Raw genomic sequence first — 27,012 nt, forward strand, 5'->3', positions numbered from 1 at the left:
ATTAAGATTAATAAAGTCCAAACTAAACTTCTATTCTTGTATTAACAATTTACAAATATTCATAGTATTAGTTACATTATTTGAGTCAGAAATGATGACTGGAAGTAAGTCAAGTCTTCAATGACATGAAGGGAAGGGCTTCCCTCCACTGAGATTTGAGTTATATTTAAACCACCTGTATTCTTTACTTTACAAATTTTCTTCCATGCCACATGTGCTGTTTTATCAGCCTTTTCCATAATATATTTGATTTAAGAACTTCAAGAGTCCCCGACAAATTTCTCTCAATATGATTTCCAACGCTTGCCACTCCACTGTATCATATGCCTTCTGTAGATTCATTTGGATTGCACATCTTGGAGACACATGTTTGCAATTGTACCCTCTCAGCAATTCACGAGCTATAATAATATTGTCATGTATGACTCTGCCTGGGACAAATGCTGATTGCCTTTTCATCCACCAAGGTATTTATCACTTTACTAAGCTTTTTGTTAAGATTTTTGAGATAATCTTATAAAAGGTAGTACAACAAGCAACTGGTCTAAGATCCTTCATAATTTTTGCAGTAGGGCTTTTTGGGATCAAAGTGCCCAGAGAACAATTGAGTGCAGTATAAAGCCTACTGGTGGCAAAGAATTCTTATAAAGCTGCTATCACATCCCTCTTAGTGATAGGTTGGATGATACTTTCTTTCTGCTCATTTTGTAATTGGGCTCCATTTCTAAGGGCAGTTATATCCACATGAACCATATGTTGTTTTTATATAAAAATGATTTGGAAGAGCATATGTTGTTTTTATATAAAAATGATGAAATCTATAAAGACAACTAAGAAATTGCATGATATAAAATGAAATCTATAAAGACACTACGGATACCTTGCCAATTCATATTTGTTTCAACACTAGACACACCATGCATAATTAGATTGATCATATTCTCACGTGAACCAATCTCAACCAAAATATGCCAAATATATTCCTAGTTAAGCTTATCATACACTTTAGATAAGGGGAAACCAAGAGAGGCATAACCTCCTTAAATCTCTCAAACAATGACCTTACCCACAATTTTGTATAGAGTATTACATAGAGATATAGGTCGGAATTGAGTAACATTCTGCGGCTGATCGACCTTGGGGATGAGACAAATATCTATTTGATTAAAATCACCCACAATACTTGGCTTATTCCATGCAGATTTCACAAAATTGATTACATTCTGCCTACTACTTCCAAGATTTCTGGTAGAAACCGGCAGCAAATCCATCTAGGCCTGGTGCCTTCCAAGGCTTCATGGAAAATAAAGCCTTCCGCACTTCAGCATCACTAATATTCTCATTCATCCTTTGAACATTTAGGTCCTGCAATTTTGGAAAACTAATACTCGTTTGACTCCACTGGCTCCAAGAAACTGGCTTCGCAAAAAGTTTCTTATAAAACTCAATCACATGAATTTGAAGCCTTTCAGGACTATCAATCCAATTCCCACTCTCGTCCTTAAGCATAATAATACGATTCCTCTTCCTACGACCAAGAGTCTTCATACGATAGTACTTAGTATTCTGATCACCATCCGCAAGCCACACCGTCCTCGATATTTGGAACCACATTAGCTCTTCATAATGTTTACAGTCAAGAGGCGTTACTGGAAGCTCCTATACAATTCGACACAAGAATTTTTTTATTTGTACTCATCATTAACAAACAATAAGAAAAGTTAACAGTCAAGAGGAGTCTCTCTAACAACATCCATGGAGTTCTCCAAGTTATCATCCCCCACCTCATGGCCATTATTGCTACTACCTTCTTTCTCTATTTCCTCCTCGCATTCTTGTTCTACTCCATCACCCGTCTGTACATCTTTATCTTGGCATTTTATCTGATGACTTCTGTCATGACATAAGTTTTCAACTTCTGAAATTGATGTTATTAGATTTGTTGAGATAATTTCAAAAATTAAAGATAATCTAAGAAATAATTTCAAAAGTTAAAATAAAGATAAACAAAATGAAAAGAGAAAATTAATGAGGATATAGAAATAATATAGAAATGTGAGCAACAAACTTATAGCCTAACTGATATTGAATTTCAAACCAACTACCAATATAATATTAATTTATTGATTCTATGTTATTTTCTTGATACGTTATTCCATAACCCTTCAAATTGGCATTGGGGACACTGTCTTTGATGCAAGTTTGAGGATGTAACACCTTTTTTAACTTATGTTTTTAATATATATATATATATATATATATATATATATATATATATATATATATATATATATATATATATATATATATATATATATATATATATATATATATATATGAGAGCATATCAAGTGAGAGCATTATATAATGAGAGATGAGAGGAATAAATATTAACCATTGAATTCATCAAGAGAGAGAAATTAATAGCCACATTAATGCATTAACCTTCTCTCTCTTGATGAATCCAGTGGTTGATATTTATTCCTCTCATCTCTCATTATAAATTGCTCTCACTTGATATGCTATATATATATATATATATATATATATATATATATATATATATAAAAGCTTTTGTGGGGGTTGTCACGATACCGGGCTCGACGTACAATATACAGTCTCACTTTGAGATGGAGGGTTATTTCGAAATTAAAGTGACGCCTATGGGGGGAAACTTGTGTTTGTTGGAAGAGGTGGAGGAAGGTGTGATTGAGGATTTAACTGGGGAAGGCGAAACGTGGTGGAAGCAATGGTTCAAAGAGATTCGAAGGTGGAACGAAAACGATATTGATGACGGAAGGGTAACATGGGTCAACGTGTATGGGGTGCCGATTCATGCGTGGAATGTGGAATTTTTTATCGAATTGGCAAATTCGATGGGAAAGTTCATATGTTTGGATGAATCAACGGCTGATCGGTCTAATTTCGACACGGCAAGGTTTATGGCTAGAGTGAAACTATCTCATGTGTTAAAGAAGTACGTCGTGGTCCAGATAGACGGAAAAGAGTTCGAGATCTTTTTGAGGGAGGACGCTATTGGCTCGTTGCGTAATAACTCAGGTACTCGCAAATCTCAAACTTCTGAATCTGATTCTTCGGAATCAGAAGACGAGTGGTCTGTTAATATGATAGATGGAGATGATGTTATAGCAAATATAGATAATGTAGAATATGGTCCTTGTATTGAAACTGTGCCTGGAAATAGTTCTGTTTGTGTCGAATCTGTGCCCGAAATTTGTTCTGATTTTAAAAAAGAAACGAATATTGTATCTAGTAGCGGGGTGAGGGAGGGCATCCGTGATGTAGAGGCTGGTATTATTAGTAATGGTGTGGATGGAGGATTGGTTGAAACTAAAGTCTATCGAAGAAGGCGGATGGGAAAGAGAATGGTGGAAAAATAGATTTCTTAATTTAGGAGGAAGAATAACTTTATTGAAGTCTATTTTGAGTTCTTTAACCGTATTTACTATGTCCTTTTACAAAGTGCCGAAGAAGGTGGAGAAAGAGCTAACGAGTATCCAAAGTAGCTTTCTTTGGGGAGGTATGGATGAGAAGAGGTGTATTCATTGGATTAAGTGGAGGGATGTAACTCAACCTTTTGAAAAGGGGGGGGGGGTTAGGGGTTAAAGACATTATGGATTTTAATTTGGCTCTTTTGAGTAAGTGGAGGTGGAAGATTCTTCAAGGAGTTGATTCTCTTTGTTTCAAAATTTTAAAGGCTCGATATGGTGATTTAGCAGTGAAGATTTTGGGAGGCAAAGTTTCTTCGGAAGAAATGAGGAGGGCGTCCTTTTGGTGGAAGGATATCGTTAACATAGGGAGTAAATCTAATCTTGATTCTTTTGCTTCCTCTTGTAGGTTTTTAACTCATAATGGGTTTAATACTCCATTTTGGGAGGCGAATTGGTAGGAGGGGATGGTTTTGAAGGATGAGTTTCCGGATCTGTTTGAGGTGTCGCGTTTAAAAGGGGTATCGGTGGCGACCATGGGGGGTTGGGTGGATAGTGAGTGGAGGTGGGGGGACTTAGGTATTTCGGAGGATTGGTTGGATAATTCTTTAAGGTTGGCCGGTTGGGAAAAATTAAGGACTATTTTGGAGGCTTTTGGGAATTTGGGTGAGGAGAAGGATGGAGTGGAGTGGGTGCCCAATAACGGTGATGGCTTTTCGGCTGCTTCGTGCTATGAGGTTTATGCGAGCAAGCGTATTTTATATGGTCCTAATTGTAGATTTCATGAGGCGAAGGGGTTGGTTTGGAAGTCGGAAGTGCCTTTCAAGATTAAGGCTTTTGGGTGGAGGCTTTTAGCTAATAGGCTTCCAACAAAAGATCTTTTGGTGCTAAGAGGTGTCTCGATTCCTTTTGATAATTTAAAGTGCTCTTTTTGTAGATTTCATTTGGAAAATCGGGATCATTCTTTTTTTTGCTTGTTCTTATGTAAAGAATATTTGGAAGGAAATAGCGTTGTGGATAGGTAAAGGGGGGATAGAGAAGGAGGAGAGCTTGTCGAGTTTTATGGATTGACACTCGTTTTGTAAATCAAAAAAGATAGATGTAAAGAAGTTAGATATGGTATGGTTGGCTACGACGTGGTCCATTTGGTTGGGTAGGAATGAGGGTTGTTTCAGGGAAGAGGATTGGAATTTTGATGACTTGGTTTGATTAAAAATTTAGTCACACCCAGGATTCAAACAAGGTTTCAAGTGATTGTTAGACATACATGCTACCAACTGAACTACATATTTACTTTATTTATATTTACTTCAAACTTAATTAATATAAAAAGCAATAGCTGAACTATTAAAAATAATACCCAAAATCTATAATTTCTTAACGTTAAAACTTTTTAACAATTCTTTTTAACTATATTAACCTTTTAACTATTTATAAACTAACATTTTAAACTAACTATTTTTTATAAACTAACATATTAACGTTTATTAACATTTTAATGTTTTTTACAAACTAACATTTTAAACTACCTATATATCTTAATAAAATAAAAACGTTAATAATTATAAAAATATTAATAAAATAAAAATGTAAATAAAAACGTTAATAAAAATGTTTTATAAATTTTTTAACATTTTAAAAAAACTGGGCAATTATTTTTAAAAAACGTTAATAATGTTTATAAAATGTTAAAAAAATGTATAAAACGTTTTCAAAAAACCTGGGCAATAATTTTTTTAACAATATATATTTTTATTGTTTTTCAAGTTTGTATATATTATAAAAAATCTGGGCAATTAAAATAGTTATTAAAATATTTAAAATAGCTGTACATATAACATATTTTATATAAATATATTTTTTTAATAATTTTAATTAACATTTTATTTATATAATTATATAAAATTATTAAAAAAAACATTTTAATTAACATTTATATATTAAATTATATAATTATAAAAAAAACGTTAAAATATTTAAAATACATTTATATAATTATATAAAAAAACGTTAAAATATTTTAAATACATTTAAACATAATTATAAAAAAAGTTAATTAAAAAAGTTAATTAAATATTTTATAAGAAAACGTTAATTAAAATACTTTTAAACATTTTATAATTATATAATTATTAAATAATACAACTTTTTTAATTTATATATTACTGAAAAAGTTAATTAAAAAACTAAATAAAAGAATGGAGTATTATTGAAAAACTAAATACAGCTTTTTTAATTTATATATTATTGAAAAAGTTAATTAAAAAACTAATTAATATGTACAGCTTTTTTAATTGAAAAAGAATGGAATATTATTATATAGAACGTTTTTGCAAATATAAACACAAAACATGCATGGTTTGGTGGTATGCTTGTAGGAAACTAACTTTAGTGATATATATACTTAACTGGATGGGCAGAAAATATTTTGTCGCAAATTGGGTTAGTAGTAACTTGCAAAGGCATTGAGTTAAACTCATGCATTCAATCTTATTCTTTCAATCAAGCGTTGCAAAGTTAACAACATTAGTTAAATTTCCCACAGGAAATCGGTTTAGCTATTGAATATATGACAGTATCGATGTATTTTAATTTACAGATTTAACTCCAGAATGTGGAAGCAGTAAAAGTACTTGTGGGATGTTGATGCAATTATGTGTATTTCTTGGATCCGGAGTTGTCGCAAATTGGCTTAATAATAACTTAAAAGTCTTTGCTGTGTCATCCTTCCGGCGTGTTTAGAATTTCTTCTACCGCCATTCACTCTCAGCCAGTTGACATATTTTTGTGCTTCAGTCATGTTTCATTGTGATTCGTCTTCTCTAGCTGTGATTCAACCAGTATACTATTATAAGAAATAATTTTATGTTAAGATATTACATTATTTGAGTCAGAAATGATGGCTGGAAGTAAGTCAACTCTTCAATCTGTTAATAAATAAATCAATCTCTTTGGTGGCATTGCTAATGGAAATGGTTGTTTAAACCCTTCCAGATAAGCTATAACATCATAATCAATTCTTAAATAAAAAATCATCAACTAAATAAGAATATAAAGAGGAGAGTTTAAGTTCATAAAGCCTACTAATTTCAAAACATAGCTTTCTATTTCTAATTCCCAAGGATGTGCTTTTTTCTCCACTTGTTCTTATTTCTGCTTACTCAATTTCCTTCCTTTACTTTCTCATTATGCAGCCATCATGATTCATATGCCTTGCTACAGTTCAAAAACTCATTTGTTGTCAGCAGTGCACCTGCACAATCGTTTTATTGTTCATCCACACCTTCAAAGATAGAATCTTGGAATAACGGTACAGATTGTTGCGAGTGGGACGGCATTACGTGCAACAACGTATCAGGTCACGTGATGGTTCTCGACCTTAGTTGCAGTCATCTCAAAGGTAAATTTTCTCCTAATAGCACTATCTTCCACCTCAAGCAACTTCAACAACTCAACTTGGCTTTCAATGATTTTTATGAATCTTCAATCTATCATGGAATTGGCGAACTAGTGAATCTCACACATCTCAATTTATCATACACTGGATTCAGTGGTGATATTCCCTCAACAATCTCTCACTTGTCAAAATTAATTTCCCTTGATCTCAGCGGCAGTGTAAGACTCGATCCATTCACCTGGACGCGTCTCATTCTTAATGCAACTAATTTAAGACAACTTCATTTGGACAGTGTAGACATGTCTTCAATCAACGGAAGCTCTTTGTCTCAACTAACAAAACTGTCGTCCTCTATGGTCTCTCTTAGTCTATCATCCACTGGATTGACTGGAAAATTTCCAACTAACATCCTCTCTTTACCTAATCTTGAAGAACTAGATTTGTCATCTAATCAAAACCTTGGTGGTCAACTTCCAAAGTCCAACTGGAGCAATCCTTTGAGGTATTTAGACCTCTCTCACACTTCTTTCTCCGGTGGAATTCCTTATTCCATTGGTCAATTGAAGTCTCTTACTCAATTAGACCTCACAGAGTGCAATTTTGATGAGTTGGTTTCTCCATCTATGTGGAACCTCACTCAACTTACAGTCTTGAGTCTTGAAGGAAACAATTTTCAAGGTGAGATTTCATCATTACTTTCAAACCTCACACACCTCACTTCCTTATATCTTGGCGATAATAACTTTAGCGGTAAGATTCCAAATGTTTTTGAAAATTTAATCAACTTAGAATATGTAGCACTTTCTGATAACAACCTAAGTGGCCAAGTTCCACCATCATTGTTTAATCTGACTCTTCTTTGGCATATAGATTTATCGTTTAACAAATTAGTAGGCCCCATTCCAACAGAAATCGCTAAACATTCAAAACTATATCGTATAGCTTTAGGTAATAACATGTTAAATGGAACAATTCCGCACTGGTGTTATTCCTTGCCTTCATTGGATATGTTGGATCTCTATGACAACAACCTAACAGGTCCAATTGGTGAATTCTCAAGTTATTCTTTGAGATATCTATTTCTCTCAGATAACAACCTACAAGGTGATTTTCCAAATTCAATTTATAAACTTCAAAATCTAGTTCAGTTAGGTTTGTCATCAACCAACTTGAGTGGTGTTGTGGACTTTCGCAGATTTTCAAATTTTACAAAACTAAGTTTTCTTGATCTTTCCCACAATAGTTTTCTTTTTATCAACATCGATGGTGGTGTTGACTCCATCTTACCCAACCTTGCGGTATTATACTTATCTTCTTGTAATATTAATAGTTTTCCTAAATTCTTAGCTCAAGTTCAAAATCTAGGAGAGTTAGATCTCTCTTATAGCAAAATTCAAGGGAAAGTTCCGAAATGGTTTCATGAGAGTCTCTTACACACATGGAAGGAAATTCAACATATTGATCTTAGTTTTAACAAGTTGCAAGGAGAACTTCCAATTCCACCCTATGGAATTCAATACTTTTTACTCTCAAATAACAACTTCACTGGAGATATTGCTTTGTCATTATGCAATGCAAGTTCTATGAATATTCTCAATTTGGCTCACAACAAATTAACAGGCATGATTCCACAATGCTTGGGAACATTTCCTTCTCTTTCTGTATTGGATATGCAAATGAACAATCTCCATGGAAGTATGCCTAGAAACTTTTCCAAAGGAAATGCATTTGAGACTATAAAATTGAATGGCAATCAATTGGAAGGACCATTACCACATTCTTTGACTCACTGCACAAAACTCGAAGTGTTGGACCTAGGAGACAACAATATAGAGGATAAATTTCCCAATTGGCTAGCAACTCTACAAGAGTTACAGGTACTCCGTTTACGATCAAATAGTCTTTATGGTGCAATCACATGTTCTAGATTCAAGCATCCATTTCCAAATTTGAGAATTTATGATGTGTCTGGTAACAATTTTAGTGGCCCCTTGCCAACATCGTGCCTCAAGAACTTTCAAGGAATGATGAATCTGAATGACAGTAAAATTGGTTTGCAATACATGGGTAAGGCCAGTTACTATAACGATTCCGTGGTGGTCATTGTGAAAGGTCTTTCTTTGGAGCTAATGAGAATATTGACTACTTTCACAACTATTGATTTATCAAATAACATGTTTGAAGGAGAAATTCCACAACTCATTGGAGAATTACATTCTCTCAAAGGCCTTAACCTTTCAAACAATGGAATCACAGGTACCATTCCACAATCTTTGAGTAGTTTGAGAAATTTGGAGTGGTTGGACCTCTCACGGAACCAGTTGACGGGTGAGATTCCTGCGTCTCTGACAAATTTGAACTTTCTCTCGTTCTTGAACCTTTCACAAAACCTTTTGGAGGGAATCATACCTACAGGTAACCAATTTAATACGTTTGGAAATGATTCCTACGAGGGAAATGCAATGTTGTGTGGATATGCGTTGTCAAAATCATGCAGAAATGATGAAGAAAAGTCACCATATTCAACATGTAATGATGAAGAGGAATCAGGATTTGGTTGGAAAGCGGTAGTAATAGGATATGGATGTGGATCAGTACTTGGAATGCTCTTGGGATATAATGTGTTCTTAAATGGAAAACCTCAATGGCTTGTGAGGCTTGTTGAACACATGTTTAACATAAGACTGAAGAGAACACACAACAAAGCTGGTGCAAATCGCAGAAGAATACGTTAGTTTCATGTGATGTTGTTTAATTTTCTACTTCACTGTTTTAGTAATGTTAGTATATTATATGTGTTTCAATAAGGACTTGATAGTCATGGTAGTACCTACGCTATTATTTTGTTGTCAAATGTGGTTATTATTATGAGAAATGATATTCTACCACAAATTTTGACATTTGATCCTGATATCATATGACATTGTTCGAAAACATAAACACACAGAAGCCTTCTAGCTTGTGGAAGCCCTATCTTTGTTTGTGTGTTTAGAGAATTCAAGATGATGTTAACAAAAACATTTTAAAAATTACTATACGCACAATAACAAATCCAAGATGCTTATAATATTTGATTAGTGTGTTTAGAGAATTTTTATGTTTGAAAACGGTTTTTAACTGAAAAATCAGTTGTAGAAAAATAAATCCTGTTTTAAAAACTGGATTTTTACATCTGAAATCAGTTTTAAATTGAAAACTAGTTATTCATTTTAAACCCGATTATGAATTTGGTTTTATAATGAATATGATGATAAAGTTGTTGAACTTTATTATATGATAAACGTGTTGAAATTTTTTATATGATGCATATTCTGAAACAAGTTATGTGATTAGCATGTTAAAGTTTGTTTTGTGATGAGCATGTTGAAACAAGTGAGTGTTGATGAAGAAAAATAACAATGGGGGAGTGATCAAGTTGGTTCAAACTATATCAGATACTTCCGTAGATGCATCTACGGAATAATGTGGCACTAAACCATTTCGTAGATGCACCTACGGAACAATCGTTGAACTGAATTTATTTGTATTTTATCCCCATTTATACTAGTTTAATATACTTTCGTAGATGTACCTACGGAAGGTGGCCAATTTTAAAAAAAAAGTGTTTTCGGATGTGCATATACGAAATAGCGGACATAATTGAAATTTCATGCGGTGTGTAAGAGAATCATGGGTGCATTGAGAAATTCTCTTTTTTAAAATGAAACTAGTAACAAACTCGGGCATACGCACGGGTTCTGTTACGCGCATTTAGATATATCATTTATTTTAAATGAAATGTTAAAAAGTAAAACAGATATTCAGATATATAATTAATTATTTCGAATATAAAAATATTTAAATCAATAATAGATTTTTCCTGTATACCATTTTTTAATCAAAAATATATGATCATAAATACAATTTCTCGTATATAAAAATATTTAGATCAATAATAGATTTTTTTTCCCGTATACAAACTTCATTTTTGTTTAGGTATCATTTACAATAATATTTGGATCAATAATAAATTTCGTATATAAAAATATTTAACTCAATAGTAGATTTTTTTCATATATCATTTTTGAATAAAAAAATATTTGGATCATAAATACCATTTTTCATAAATAACATATATTTTTCGTATACAAATATTATTTTTGTTTAGGTATTATTTACAAAAACATTTGATTCAATATTAAATTTTTGTATATAAACATATTTAGATCAATAATAGATTTTTTTCCAAATACCATTTTTGGATCAAAAATATTTGATTATAAATATCATTTCTCGTATATAAAAAATATTTAGATCAATAATAGATTTTTTTTCCCGTATACAGACTTCATTTTTGTTTAGGTATCATTTATAAAATTATTTGGATCAATAGTAAATTTTGTATATAAAGATATTTAAATCAATAGTAAATTTTTCTCCGTATACCATTCTTTAGGTATCATTTACAAAATTCCTTATACAGATCAATAATATATTTTTTGGCCTATGCCATCGTTGAATAAAAAATATTTGGATCATTAATAACATTTTTCGTACATAAAAATATTTAGATCAATAATAGATTTTTTTCCGTATACGGACTTTATTTTTGTTTAGGTATCATTTACAAAAAAAAATTGGATCAATAGTAAATTTCGTATATAAAAATATTTATATCAATAGTAAATTTTTTTTGGAAGAAAGACCTGAGAAAGTAATGAAACAGTAAAAAAAAATAGAGAATGGAAAGAGATTGAGTAAGTTTGATAAAATATGAAATTGTATTATTTTTATAATAAGCAAAAATCAAATAACCACAATTTTAATGTGATGGCAAAACGAGAAATGTAGACTTTTTTACAACTATTAATTTTATTAGAGGAAATATATCAGTTTATGTATTTAGGGTTAGCAAATAGCAAGATCCGTCCAAACAAAAACGGTCAAGTTTTACTATCAAAAAAAAGGTCAAGTTTGCTTGGTTATATACAGTAAAGAGGTTTTTAGTCTCTCCTATCGAAACGAGATAATTGTTATTCAATCCTTCTCTGAGCTAATGCCGATGGGTAACGAACAAGAGAAGCCGCTGAAATCCGAATCTGAACAACAAGAGAAACTGCCGAAATCAGAATCAGATAAAGAAGAATCAGAGTCTGAATCAGAAGAAGATGAATCAGGATCGGAAACTGAGTCAGACTTGGATTGGGAATCGAAACCAATCGAATATCTAAAAGACAAGTACGAAGACGATCCGTGTCCATGTTATTTTTCATGTGATAGGTTTGTGTACAAGAATAAAGCAATGATAAAACAAGAAGAGGATAGTGAAAAGGCGGTGAATGAGTATTGGGAGAGTAGTCGTAACATAAGTCCCTACGATGCTATTCCTGTTCCACCTTTGGCGAATTTACGTTTCAGTAACTTCCCAAGACCCATTATCATTACAGAAGGATGGCGCCCACATTTCATTCACCTCTCCAAACTTGCTCTGGAGAAGTACAACCATGACAATCAGGGTTTAATTTACGAGTTTGAAGACATTGTCAAAGCAGTCAGCCAGCGTATTCCTCTTACTACTTTTTACATTACCTTTAAAGCAAAACCTAAAGATCATAATATCATCCTTTCTTCAACTTTTCAAGCACATGTCTGGGACAGGATAACTGAACTAGGACCGCCTGTCGTCAAGTCATGTTCCATTCTTGTTTAAAACCAAACACTAACAATGTTTCTTTAGTAGTAGTATTATACTTATGTATGCTTACATCATTCTTTAATACTTATATGTCCTCTCTAGATGGTTGCTACAACATTACATTATGGGATTTTGATTTTTTTTTTTGTTTTGGAATCTTTGCACATTTATTTACCTAAGTTTTTTTTTTTTAATATAGCAGTAGTGATAAATCGTGGCAATTGGCTTAATAATTTCAATAATTGATATCTATTTCTATTTATTAAATTCATATATTGGATGACACCTTGGAAATTTTCAAAAACCTTTGGAATCTTACCAATAAAGTTATTATATTGAAGATCTAAGGAAGTGAGGTGTGTGAGGTTTGAAAGTAATGATGATATCTCACCGTGAAAACTATTGCCGGCAAGATTGAAGAATGAGAGTCGAGTGAGGTTCCACATAGATGAAGAAACCAACCCGTCAAAATTTCACTCTGTAAGGACTAACTGAGTAAGAGACTTCAACAGACCTATGGAATAAGGAATTCCACCTAAAAAAAGGAGTGTAGTAGAGGTCTAAATAAGGAATCTCACTAAGGTTTTGATTGGATGATAAATTTAGTTCTTCAAGATTAGGTAAAAATAGTATGTTAGTTGGAAATTTTCCTCGCAATCCAGTGGAATGGGACGCTTCCAGGTGAATGGATCGAGTCTTACAATGCCATCAAGGGAAATTATTTTTGACAAGTGAGAGATTGTTGAGGGAACATTACCAATGAATCCAGAGTATGAGAAATTGAGATGTGTGAGATTCACTACATCGCCAATTCCATGATAAATTGAAGATTCAAAAAAATCATTGAAAGCTAAGTTGAGTTGTTGAAGTTGCTTGAGGTGGAAGATAGTACTATTAGGAGAGAATTTACCTTTGAGATGACTGCAACTAAGGTCGAGACCAATCACGTGACCTGAGACGTTGTTGCACGTGACACCGTCCCACTTGCAGCAATATGTACCGTTATTCCAAGATTCTATCTTTGAAGAAGTGGATGAACAAGGAGACCATTGTGCAGGTGCAGTGCTGACAACAAATGAGTTTTTGAACTGTATCAAGGCATAGTTATCACTTAAAATAAAATTATTTCTTATAATAGTATATTGGTATTGAGCATTGATGATCCTCTTCAGTAAATAAATGCAGCGGAATCATATTCAATCAATTTTGATCCTAACCTTTCCTTTCAGGCTAAAGTTTATTAAGTTTTAGCCTTGTTAGAACAGGTAGATATAATGTAAAGTAAAAAAGCTCTATCCGAAAAGTTGTAGTGCGGTGGCCATAGGTGATTTTTGCCAAGACAGTTGTGTTCATGCTTTATAGGAGATTATGATGGTGCTTATGGTGGCTTTCGGGAATGGGTTTCAGCATCACCACCAGAGAAGGTGCAGCTGGTTGAATCAAAGCTAAATGCAGGGAGAAACATCAATAATGAACATCAAATTTATCATCTCATCAAACATAAAAATTAGCATATCATCGTAACTGAAAATCTGTAATGCTTCTGTTTCTTCAAGCTCCGATTTTGTTTCCGCCTCCCTATCCTTTATACCATATATATTCTCGCAACCTTGACACTTACAACTTGGGGAGCAACCAACCACCCTTCAAAACAAAACCAACAACCATTGTAATTCATATTATAAATGAAACTTAAAGTTTACTATGTGATATATGTCACAGTAGAGAAAGAAAACCTTACAACATTCACAATATTTCCTCAGGCAGCTTGATTTTTTACATTGACAGTGACCTGATTTGTGGCTGCGAAATCGAACTTTGGTGTTAGCCTAATGAAGAAATATAAAAGCTAACTTAATTATGGAATAAAAATAATTAACAACTACATTTTCCTCTTCTTTTTTAGGGTACTCTGACAGAAATCAGCACTTTCTTCTTCCTTTTCATGTTTTGAACAAGAAGCAACTAGATCAATATGATATTTCCTCTTTTTTTTTTCATGTTTGGAGGATCCAACTGTTTACTCTCCATTTTTTGAGGGTACTACCGCAGAAATCTTCACCCGTAATGTGAACTAAAAACTTAGTGAAATCTTTTGTAGACTGAACTTCATTATCAGATGGCCCCAAATGATTTTCCACTGATGCAGGGACCTGCGATAGGTGGCTTTCAGGATTCCTTCCAGAAAACGTCATTCATTTTCAATGCCTTTGTAATGATTTGAGGCTGTAATTGCATTCCTCTCATCAGATTTTGAAGAAAAGGAAATGATGTTAAAAGTATAACTGGTCTTGTGATAGTCTAGAAAACCCATCTCAATACTGTGTCTAATACGCACAAGCTATATACAAAAATAACAGTATTTTTACAATGATTGATTTGTGTACCATATTAACCCAAGTAGAAAGAAATTGAACATTTATAAACCACAAATGAACATGATATAAAATTGTACTATATTATGACATGCAATTCAAAAATGCAGCAAGTCTTATGATAATAGACAAAATGCAGCAAACCATTATGTTTGGTTAGTGAACCAAACCTAATTACACAAACAGTTCTAGAACCGAGTGGAAACTGAAACTGAACTGAATTGAAACTGAAACTGAACCGAATCAAAACTGAAAATAAAAAATACTAACAAAAAATTTAAATTTTTTATTAAAAAAATTGAAAAATAATTTAACGGTTCGGTTATTTAATAAATGGTTCAGTTCGGGAAAAATTGTCTTCTAACGTTTTGGTATGGTTCGGAATTTTGAAACGGTATACCAAACCAATGATTTTGGTTCGTATCGATTTTGAATAAATTGAAACGGTTCGATTCCGTTCGAATAAATTTTTGTTTTGATTTAGTTCGGTTCGTTTCGATTTTCTCCCTGAACTACCAACAACATTCATATTTAAAATAAGCCAATGGAAATAATATTAATAACACCAGGATGTTGGTGTTCATCACATGACAATATCAATATGTTCATCATAGAGAACATGCCTCAAGATTCTCATAACAGATCATATTTCAACATGTTCATCATAATTCACAATACAAACTTTAACACGTTAATCACATAACATGCTTCAGAATATGCATCATATAAAAAATTTCAACACGTTTATCATATAATAAAGTTCAACATCTTTATCATCATATTCATTGTAAAACAAACTTCATAATCGGTTTTAAAATGAATAACTAGTTTTCAATTTAAAACTGATTTCAGATGTAAAAATCCAGTTTTTAAAACAGGATTTATTTTTCTACAACTGATTTTTAAGTTAAAAACCGTTTTCAAACATAAAAATTCTCTAAACACACTAATCAAATATTATAAGCATCTTGAATTTGTTATTGTGACTATAGTTTTTAAAATGTTTTTGTTAACATCATCTTGAATTCTCTAAACACACAAACAAAGACATAGGATATCAGGATCAGATGTCAAAATTTGTGTTAGAATATCATTTCTCATAAATAATAACCACATTTGACAACAAAATAATAGTGTAGGTACAACCATGACTATCAAGTCCTTATTGAAACACATATAATAAACTAACATTACTAAAACAGTGAAGTAGAAAATTAAACAACATCACATGAAACTAACGTATTCTTCTGCGATTTGCACCAGCTTTGTTGTGTGTTTTCTTCAGTCTTATGTTAAACATGTGTTCAACAAGCCTCACAAGCCATTGTGGTTTACCATTGAAGAACGCACTATATCCCACGAGCATTCCAAGTACTGATCCAAATCCATATCCTATTACAACTGCTTTCCAACCAAATCCCGATTCCTCTTCATCATTACTTGTTGAATATGGTGTCTTTTCTTCATCATTTCTGCATGATTTTGACAACGGATATCCACACAACATTGCATTTCCCTCATAGGAATCATTTCCAAATGTATTAAATTGGTTACCTGTAGGTATGATTCCCTCCAAAAGGTTTTGTGAAAGGTTCAAGAACGAGAGAAAGTTCAAATTTGTCAGAGACGCAGGAATCTCACCCGTCAATTGGTTCCGTGAGAGGTCCAACCACTCCAAATTTCTCAAATTACTCAAAGATTGTGGAATGGTACCTGTGATTCCATTGTTTGAAAGGTTAAGACCTTTGAGAGAATTTAATTCTCCAATGACTTGTGGAATTTCTCCTTCAAACATGTTATTTGATAAATCAATTGTTGTGAAAGTAGTCAATATTCTCGTTAGCTCCAAAGAAAGACCTTTCACAACAAGCACCACAGAATCGTTATAGTAACTGGACTCACCCATGTATTGCAAACCAATTTTACTGTCATTCAGATTGATCATTCCTTGAAAGTTCTTGAGGCACGATGTTGGCAAGGGGCCACTAAATTTGTTACCAGAGACATCATAAATTCTCAAATTTGGAAATGGATGCTTGAAACTAGAACATGTGATTGCACCATACAGACTATTTGATCGTAAGCGGAGTACCTGTAACTCTTGTAGAGTTGCTAGCCAATTGGGAAATTTATCCTCTATATTGTTGTCTCCTAGGTCCAACACTTCGAGTTTTGTGCAGTAAATCAAAGACTGTGGTAATGGTCCTTCCAATTGATTGCCATTCAATTTTATAGTCTCAAATGCATTTCCCTTGGAAAAGTTTCTAGGCATGCTTCCATGGAGATTGTTCATTTGCATATCCAATATTGAAAGAAAAGGAAATGTTCCCAAGCATTGTGGAATCTTGCCTGTTAATTTGTTGTGAGCCAAATTGAGAACATTCATGGAACTTGCATTGCATAATGACAAAGCAATATCTCCAGCGAAGTTGTTATTTGAGAGTAAAAAGTATTGAATTCCATAGGGTGGAATTGGAAGTTCTCCTTGCAACTTGTTGAAACTAAGATCAATCTGTATAATTTCCTTCCATGTGTGTAAGAGATTCTCATGAAACCATTTAGGAACTGTCCCTTGAATTTTGTTATTAGATAGATCTAACTCTTCTAGATTTTGAACTTGTGCTAAGAATTTAGGAAAAGTATTAATATTACTAGAAGATAAGCGTAGTATCTCAAGGTTGGGTAAGATGGAGTCAACACTATCGACGTTGATAAAAAGAAAACTACTGTGGGAAAGATCAAGAAAACTTAGTTTTGTAAAATTTGAAAATTGGTGAAAGTCCACAACACCACTCAACTTGGTTGATGACAAACTTAAGTCAGAAAGATTTTGAAGTTTATAAATTGAATTTGGAAAATCACCTTGTAGGTTGTTATCTGAGAGAAATAGATTTCTCAAAGAATAACTTGAGAATTCACCAATTGGACCTGTTAGGTTATTCTTATTGAGATACAAGTCATGCAATGAAGGCAAGGAATAACACCAGTGCGGAATTGTTCCATTTAACATATTATTATCCAAGGCTATAAGATATAGTTTTGAATGTTTAGCGATTTTTGTTGGAATGGGGCCTACTAATTTGTTAAACGATAAATCTATATGCCAAACGAGAGTCAGATTAAACAATGATGGTGGAACTTGACCACTTAGGTTGTTAACAGAAAGTGTTACATATTCTAAGTTGATTAAATTTTCAAAAACATTTGGAATCTTACCGCTAAAGTTATTATATTGAAGATCTAAGGAAGTGAGGTGTGTGAGGTTTGAAAGTAATGATGATATCTCACCTTGAAAATTGTTTCCTTCAAGACTCAAGACTGTGAGTTGAGTGAGGTTCCACATAGATGGAGGAATTCCACCCGAGAAAGCAATGTAGGAGAGGTCTAAATGTTTCAAAGAAGTGCTCCAATTGGACTTTGGAAGTTGACCACTAAGGTTTAGATTATTTGACAAATCTAGTACTTCAAGATTAGGTAAAGAGAGGATGTTAGTTGGAAATTTTCCATTCAACCCAGTGTTTGATAGACTAAGAGAGACCAGAGAGGATGACACGTTTATTAGTTGCGACAAAAAGCTTCCATTGATTGAAGACATGTCTACTCCGTCCAAATAAAGTTGTCTCAAATTAGTTGCATTATGAATGAGCCGCTTCCAAGTGAATGGATCAAATCTTACATTAGGACTGAGACGCTTCAAGGTGATTGTATCAACTAATAAACTGCAGCTGAGATCAAGGGAAATTAGTTTTGACAAGTGAGAGATTGTTGAGGGAACATTACCACTGAATCCAGTGTATGATAAATTGAGATGTGTGAGATACACTAGATCGCCAATTCCACGATAGATTGAAGATTCAAGAAAATCATTGAAAGCTAAGTTGAGTTGTTGAAGTTGCTTGAGCTGGAAGATAGTACTATTAGGAGAGAATTTACCGTTGAGATTACTGCAACTAAGGTCGAGACCAATCACGTGACCTGATATGTTGTTGCATGTGACACCGTCCCACTCGCAACAATCTGTACCGTTAATCCAAGATTTTATCTTTGAAGAAGTGGATGAACAAGGAGACCATTGTGAAGGTGAAGGGCTGACAACAAATGAGTTTTTGAACTGTTGCAAGGCACATGAATCATCATGGCTGCATAATGAGAAACTAAAGGAAGGAAATTGAGTGAGCAGAAATAAGAACAAGTGGAGAAAAAAGTACATCATTTGGAATTAGAAATAGAAAGCTATGTTTGAAAATTAGTAGGCTTTATGAACTTAAACTCTCCTCTTTATATTCTTATGATTTTTTATTTAACAATTGAATTATTAATAACAGATTAAATTTTTAAATTATTGGTAATTTGTCATTCTAAGAAATGTCTTACTCTCAGCCATCATTTTTGACTCAAATAATATAAGAGAAAAGGAGTGGTGAACTGCGGCGAGTATAAATAATTTTTACACCGTCAACAAATTATAACTATGTATCCCTTCAAGTCATCCCGTAAATTTAAATTATTTATATAATTTGATACTTTAAATATTTTGATTGAATATTGGTGTAATACTTCTTACACATTACCATTAAATTTATAATATAATATCTTAAAATAAAATATTTCGGATAATAAATGCAGCCGAATCATATTCAATCAAGAGAAATTTTCCACTTCAAATTCCATTTACCTACAAGAGTAAGTTAGCGGTGTTATAATTCAAAGCAAAGACAAGTTTGCAGGCTCCACTTTGAATATAAATTTTACACAGTTTTGACTAGAATATATTTGAATTGTAATATCAAGATTTATGTATTTAAACTTTTTGTTAGTCTTTTCTAAGGAGGAAAATGAGTGGATGACTTTCATTTGTGATGGAAAATAGGAGAAAAGAGAAAATGAAGTGTAGAATTGTGAAAGACGGACGTGTTTGACCGGAAAGATGGAAAACAAAGACTTGTTTGCAAATGCATACAAAATGCAATTCTACAACTTGTTTGACAAATGAAATCACCAATATACCCATAAGATGTAGAAGTTGTTTCCAGAAAGTTGATAAGTCAAGTAAATTAAAGGACAAAGGCATACTTCCTAATTCCTTCCTTTATTATTTCCTTGACTGAGTCACTGAAAATCTTAAGTTCTTAACCATTGATAAAAATTGTAATCCTAATTAAATTAAATGTATACCCCAAAATTTGCCCTCATATACTTACGAACGCCATTTTATTTTGAATAAATGAATTGGCATAATTGGTAGGAATTTGAGCGTGAAAGCTTCATTAGCGCGAGGTCCGGAGTTCAAATCGCACTTCTAACATTTTCCTTTTTACTTTCTTTTTAATTTTAGTTCTAACTTTATTTCCATTTATTCAAAAATCACAAAAATTGCATTTTTTATCATTTTATTTTTAATTTTCGTATTAATTAAATAAGCAATTTTAACTTTTTATGCATTTTTAGTCAAAAAATCACCAAAAATAATAAAATATTCAAAAAGTTCAAAAAAGGAAATTTTAAATCATATTTTCTCTATTAGCAACACTTTTTATTATTTTGGGAACAAGTAGGTTTTGTTTTAGGAAAATATCAATTAATTATCAAAATTCAGATTATATTTTGATTTAGAATTTTAATCATTGATTGATATTTGATCATCTCATGCCTTATTTGTTAACCTAATTTTTTCTTATAAAATCTAACACTAACAACCCTTATACGGACAACACTTTCACGTAAAAAAATTTCATCTTCTTCTTACACCAAATTCCACCAACAAACATCCAATTGAAAGACTTCCTACCCTCTTATGGTATGGATAGACCCTTTCGCCCGAAAAGCTAAAAGAGCGATTTTTTCAAACTTAGGGTAGTTGCTACTAATTGCTTGCTTTTTTCAAATTCAAATCAAAAATACTTTTCCCACTCATTTTTCAAATACTTTCCAAACAAGGCTACGCTTATTTACAAGTTAAAGTCCTTAAACGAATCTTTTCCTATTCACACACTACTTTCCAAACAATTCAAACATCTTGAAAACAAGTGAGTTAAGCAATTAAGATCCCATGGATAACCATGGATACAAAGGGTGCCTTACACCTTCCCTTTGTATAACTTACCCCCCGAACTCAAAATCTTTTCAAAAGGTCTTTTCCTGTTCTTTTAGCCTTTCTATAATTGGATAAAATAAAAGTTGGTGGCGACTCTTGCTATCCGCGACATTTCTTTAAAAGTCAGTTCACCGTATTACAGAACTGGCGACTCTGCTGGGGATTAAATAAAAAGAGGGGTTACCTTAGAGCTAGTTCACTTTAATAATTGTTTGTTTGTTTGCTTTATTTTTAAAGGTTGTTTTGGGTATTCTGTTGTGTGAAAGATCCTACACCCGGATCTAGTGTACCTTAGGTATGTGGCAATAGACCAAGGAGACTGTACGACTTGTATCGATATGGTTGATCTGGTGGCCACCGTTAGTGTGACACATTGGTTTGTCCTGATGGCCCTTGAAAGTGATCGAGGAGACATTTGGCTGCCGCGTGGTGTCATTAAGCACTAATTTGCCCTTAGAACCCTAGTTGAACTTGACTTTGGCCTATTAGAAAGTAGCGAGATGGCCGGCTTTGGATTCCTGACTGAAGCTAGTTGATACTCGATGCTACACTCATTGAGATCAATCTTTCAAGATGTTTTCGGTCAGCCACTCGAGCGCTGATTGAGATAATGCTTTCGAGAACGATCGTTGAGATGAGCACCATAGAACCCGATTACTATTTTAGGACAGGTTGAACCAACTAAACTTCAGTGGGGAAGGTACTTACCTATAGACTCAATGCAAGCCTTTAAAACTTAAGGACACTTGTGTGACTTGATTGTTATCTAACCGTTTGGTTTCCTTGCAGGATTTGTTTATACCCTAAGCGTTTGGTTTCCTTGCAGGATTTGTGTGTACGCTAACAGCTTGAATTCCTTGCAGGATTTGTGTGTACGCTAACAACTTGAACTCTTTGTAGGACTTACTCGTCATCATCACCTAACTAACCTTTTCCAAGGATCCTAAGAATTTAGGGCGCACAATCTCCGGTGCTATTATCAAGAGCCTAAAATCCTACCAAGGGGAAAGAGGATTTATTTTCCTCTAGCCAGTTGCTTTCAAACTCAAAGGCACAATTCCTATTAAGGGGCAAAAGGATTTATTTTCCTCTAGTCAGATGCCTTCAAACTCAAAAGTATCGTACCACGAATCAGAGGCTATGACCCACTGGATATGGTGAGCTTGATTCTTATAGAAGGACGTCCAAATATGAAAAGTCAAAGTTCTTCAGACGACGCTGCAACCAAAGTTTCTAAGGGACAAGCTTCTCATTTTCTTACTACTGTATTCTTACTATCCCTAAAGTTGTACACTTACAACTCTTATGTGACTTCGTCAGAATCTTTTTCCTAGAAGTAATCTAAAGGTTCATGCGGGTTCAGACACTAAAGCTCGATTTGTTTTCCACTCTGAGGCACTTGACCATTCAATTGATGATTGCCAGCCATTCAAAAACAAGGTTCAAAGCCTGATCGATGCAAAGGTTATCATCATTTGTACCTGAAAGCCAGATTTGAAGTTCTCCTTCGACTCAATGGATCTTCTGAAGCAATAAGTCCATAGGGAGAAAATCTCCTCAACTTTGACAATCTCTACATTATCACGCATGTTCATGCGTAGCCTTTCTTGTTTTGATTCAATATTGCTTATATGTCATACTTGTTTGTTTTTGAACTATAATAATGATGCATTGAATATGTTTGTCTTGAAAAAATTCATTCACCCTCGCTCTAACAGGTTTTTCTTTGTTGGTGATACCAAACTCTCGACAATAAAGCATGATAACTCCGAAGGGAGAATGACGAACACATAATACTCATAATCTCAAATGGTGTGCTTTCGAGTAAAACCCTGTTGATGATGTACAAGCATTGTTTCAAATCCCCATACACTTGAGATATAAGGAAGTTAATCCCTTGTCAACCCCTTTGAGCCTTGAAGTAGGAGTTTCTTTTCTATATGAAAAACCCTCATATTTAACCCAGGGGCAGGGTAGTGTTCAGTTAACCTGGTTGAGCATTCAAAATTCATCAGGAGCACGCATATAAGGATACAACAATGGTTACCCTTCAAAAGGTTGAGGAAAGTCAATACCACAATAGTTATCCCTCATCAACAAAGAAATGAAGCAGTCATTATCATCTCAACAAGTCAAAAGACTCAGGATCACACGACTTGTTCAAAAAAAAAAAAGAGAACGAATCGGAAAAAAAAAGAGAAAAGAATGCCCGCTAAGTCAATAACTTGAAAACAAATGACTTAGGCAAAAGTTAGGGCATCCCACTAGACTTCAAACTCGGAATTCAAAAGAATTTTTCCAGGCTAAAGTTAGGGAAAAATGAAAGTATTGCAAAACAAAAAGATCCTTAACAAAAGAACAAAGTCGTGTGATTAGACACCAAATACAAAAGGTAAAGTGACTGCCATGTCCAAACACCTCATCGATTCCTCAACACCTCAAACTCCTCTTGAAGGATGAATGCTCGCATCGAGTTAAATGAACTTAGGTTGGAGAACATCACGAAGGGGGTGGGCACCAGTAAAAATTTGAGCCTAAAAATCCTTTTTTCTAAAAATCGTGAATCTGGCCACGTTACAACCCTCAAAAGTCCTAATTGAAGCAGGGTTAATTCGAAAGCATGTTGTAACGAGAATACGGTAAAGCGACTCCTAGGAGTTTTTGCTAAACGCTTGAGTTGGTATCGCACCACCTTTCACACAAAAAATCGATGTTTTAACATCCTTTCAAAAATGTCTTCTTATAAACTTTAAGACAAACATGAACTTTGCATTAGAATTATATTTCTCATACTAAACATTCTTTGCATATGAACAAGTACTTGACACCTGGAAAGCTTCCATCATGAGCTGCAGATGAAAAGTTTAATCCTCTCAAGGGACAAGTTGTCTTCAGAACTCCGTTGAGTTCGAGCATGAACATCTCAAATTATGATCACCCTCAAGGGCACAAAAGCGGTCGAAATACTCCATGGAGTAAGCGTTCAGATATCTGGGGCAATCAAGTCAAGATTCATAGAATGTCTCAAAGGCGTAGAACAATCAAAAGGGCTAGTCCATCACTAGGGGCATGTTGCATCAGTCACAAATCCCAGCAAAAGTTGTTTAGCTATGAGTATTAGATGGTGTCAATATATGTCTCTCCCTCGAAGTTCTAATTCCAGTAAACTCAAGCATCAAGAATATCAGGTTACTGAATCCCGGGGCAGGTAGACTCCCTCAAACGAAGGACCATGTATGGTTAAAAATGTTTTCCAACAGCAAGTACTCAAAGACATGGGGCAATGAAAGGTTGAAATCTCTGGGAATCTTCCCACAGAGCAGTGTTCACAATATATCCCCACATAGCAAATCTCAAGAAGTTATCTTCAAATATTCTCTTCCCAACAGATACTTAGTTCCCCAACACAGTTTACATCTCCAATACTGTCGTTTCTCCGACATAATCTTCTTCTCCAACAGGGTTTATTCAAACTTGTTATCCCCATTAGAAGAAGACACTCAAAAGACTATTCTAGTCTCTTGTCTCCGGTCAGGATACATCAGAATCAAATCACTCAAGCTACTTTCATCCCCAAGCGGTAATAAAAATCCCCAGTTGGATATCCTCGAACGGAAGACATGAATTCTCAACACAATCACCTTGTAATCATCTCCAGCAGCATACAGAGATTTATTTTCTCAAGCAGCAATTGCTATGCAAAGTTACCAATATGCTTCGACTATATAGTCCATCCATGCATCATTCATAATACATACATAACATACATCATTCTCGTTTATTTCGAGAACCTCATCACACAATACATGCATCATGGCATTGCATAAAACTAATTTTGCCTTTTTAGGTTATTTCACAATTAAAAGAACATTATCATCCTGATACAGTGCAAAGACGATTGTATCAACGATTCAATCTTAACGCTCATTCAAGACATAAATACGATTCTGATGCTTCATTCCAGGTCTTTCTCCAAAAATAATTCAAATAATTTCTCATACTTTATAGGAACCTTTCTAGGTAGTCTTTTCTAAGACGTTTATTAACCTTTCTAGGTAGTCTTTTCTAAGACGTTTCTTAACCTTTCTAGGTAGTCTTTTCTAAGACGTTTATCAACCTTTCTAGGTAGTCTTTTCTAAGACGTTTCTTAACCTTTCTAGGTAGTCTTTTCTAAGACGTTTATCAACCTTTCTAGGTAGTCTTTTCTAAGACGTTTATCAACCTTTCTAGGCAGTCTTTTCTAAGACGTTTCTTAACCTTTCTAGGTAGTCTTTTCTAAGACGTTTATCAACCTTTATAGGTAGTCTTTTCTAAGACGTTTATCAACCTTTCTAGGTAGTCTTTTCTAAGACGTTTCTTAACCTTTCTAGGTAGTCTTTTCTAAGACGTTTATCAACCTTTCTAGGTAGTCTTTTCTAAGACGTTTATCAACCTTTCTTGGTAGTCTTTTTTAATACATATCATATCCTTTCTATGTGTCTTTCTAGGTTAGTCTTCTCTAAGACATATCTCAACCTCTCAAGGTAATCTTCTTTAACACATTTATCCGATCTTTTCTAAAACATCTATTGTCCTTTCAAGGAGCTTCTCAGTTAATCTTCTATAAGACACTTCTCCCCGAGCTTTGTTTAAAGCCTAACCTCCTTTACATCAGTTAGTAATCTACCCTATTCAGGAATGTCTTCAGGTAGTCTTCTATAAGACATTACTTCATTTTGATGAATCTCCCCTTAAGATATAATCAATGCATATAATTCAGTTTGAAAAGCATCTGCTTCATACAAACATCTTGTTAAAACATCTGGATGGCATCTTTAAGCCCATCTCCAACATTATTCCCTACACCAGCAAGCGCAAATTTCTGGGTATTCTAGTGTTCAATCCTCTTCCACCTTCAGATTCCGACAGGCACACAGGTCAATCTACATCTTCAGGTTTAAGAAGATTGAACATGGGCAACTGTCATACCCCAAAATTTTCCCTCATATACTTACGAACGCCATTTTATTTCGAATAAATGAATTGGCACAATTGGTAAGAATTTGAGCGTGAAAGCTTCATTAGCGCGAGGTCCCGAGTTCAAATCCCACTTCTAACATTTTCCCTTTTACTTTCTTTTTAATTTTAGTTCTAACTTTATTTCCATTTATTCAAAAATCACAAAAATTGCATTTTTTTATCATTTTATTTTTAATTTTCGTATTAATTAAATAAGCATTTTTTAAAATAAGCAATTTTAACTTTTTATGCATTTTTGGTCAAAAAATCACCAAAAATAATAAAATATTCAAAAAGTTCAAAAAAGGAAATTTTAAATCATATTTTCTCTATTAGCAGCACTTTTTATTATTTTGGGAACAAGTAGGTTTTGTTTTAGGAAAATATCAATCAATTATCAAAATTCAGATTATATTTTGATTTAGAATTTTAATCATTGATTGATATTTGATCATCTCATGCCTTATTTGTTAACCTAATTTTTTCTTATAAAATCTAACACTAACAACCCTTATACGGACAACACTTTCACGTAAAAAAAATTCATCTTCTTCTTACACCAAATTCCACCAACAAACATCCAATTGAAAGACTTCCTACCCTCTTATGGTATGGATAGACCCTTTCGCCTGAAAAGCTAAAAGAGCGATTTTTTCAAACTTAGGGTAGTTGCTACTAATTGCTTGCTTTTTTCAAATTCAAATCAAAAATACTTTTCCCACTCATTTTTCAAATACTTTCCAAACTAGGCTACGCTTATTTACAAGCTAAAGTCCTTAAACGAATCTTTTCCTATTCACACACTACTTTCCAAACAATTCAAACATCTTGAAAAAAAGTGAGTTAAGCAATTAAGAGCCCATGGATAACCATGGATACAAAGGGTTGCTTACACCTTCCCTTTGTATAACTTACCCCCCGAACTCAAAATCTTTTCAAAAGGTCTTTTCCTGTTCTTTTAGCCTTTCTATAATTGGATAAAATAAAAGTCGGTGGCGACTCTTGCTATCCGTGACATTTCTTTA

The 27,012-nt window shown here is 33.5% G+C and overlaps 2 protein-coding genes across 2 annotated transcripts; one reads left to right on the forward strand and one right to left on the reverse strand.

The window, feature by feature from the left end:
- Window positions 1–6,477: 6,477 nt before the first annotated feature.
- Window positions 6,478–9,961, forward strand: LOC131600369 (receptor-like protein 7). The gene has a single exon (XM_058872541.1). It carries the CDS (start codon window positions 6,573–6,575, stop codon window positions 9,579–9,581), a length of 3,009 nt encoding a protein of 1,002 aa, XP_058728524.1. The 5' UTR covers window positions 6,478–6,572; the 3' UTR covers window positions 9,582–9,961.
- Window positions 9,962–15,913: 5,952 nt separating this feature from the next.
- On the reverse strand, window positions 15,914–19,151 carry LOC131600378 (receptor-like protein 7). Its single transcript, XM_058872550.1, has one exon. It carries the CDS (start codon window positions 19,106–19,108, stop codon window positions 16,130–16,132), a length of 2,979 nt encoding a protein of 992 aa, XP_058728533.1. The 5' UTR covers window positions 19,109–19,151; the 3' UTR covers window positions 15,914–16,129.
- Window positions 19,152–27,012: the final 7,861 nt, after the last annotated feature.

The sequence above is a fragment of the Vicia villosa genome, linkage group LG1 (genome assembly GCF_029867415.1).
Source record: "Vicia villosa cultivar HV-30 ecotype Madison, WI linkage group LG1, Vvil1.0, whole genome shotgun sequence".
NCBI classification, from domain to species: domain Eukaryota; kingdom Viridiplantae; phylum Streptophyta; class Magnoliopsida; order Fabales; family Fabaceae; genus Vicia; species Vicia villosa.

Excerpts from the sequence above, each read along its gene's own strand:
- LOC131600369 (XM_058872541.1), top strand. The coding sequence starts at position 6,573 with ATGTGCTTTTTTCTCCACTTGTTCTTATTTCTGCTTACTCAATTTCCT.
- LOC131600378 (XM_058872550.1), bottom strand. The coding sequence starts at position 19,108 with ATGATGTACTTTTTTCTCCACTTGTTCTTATTTCTGCTCACTCAATTT.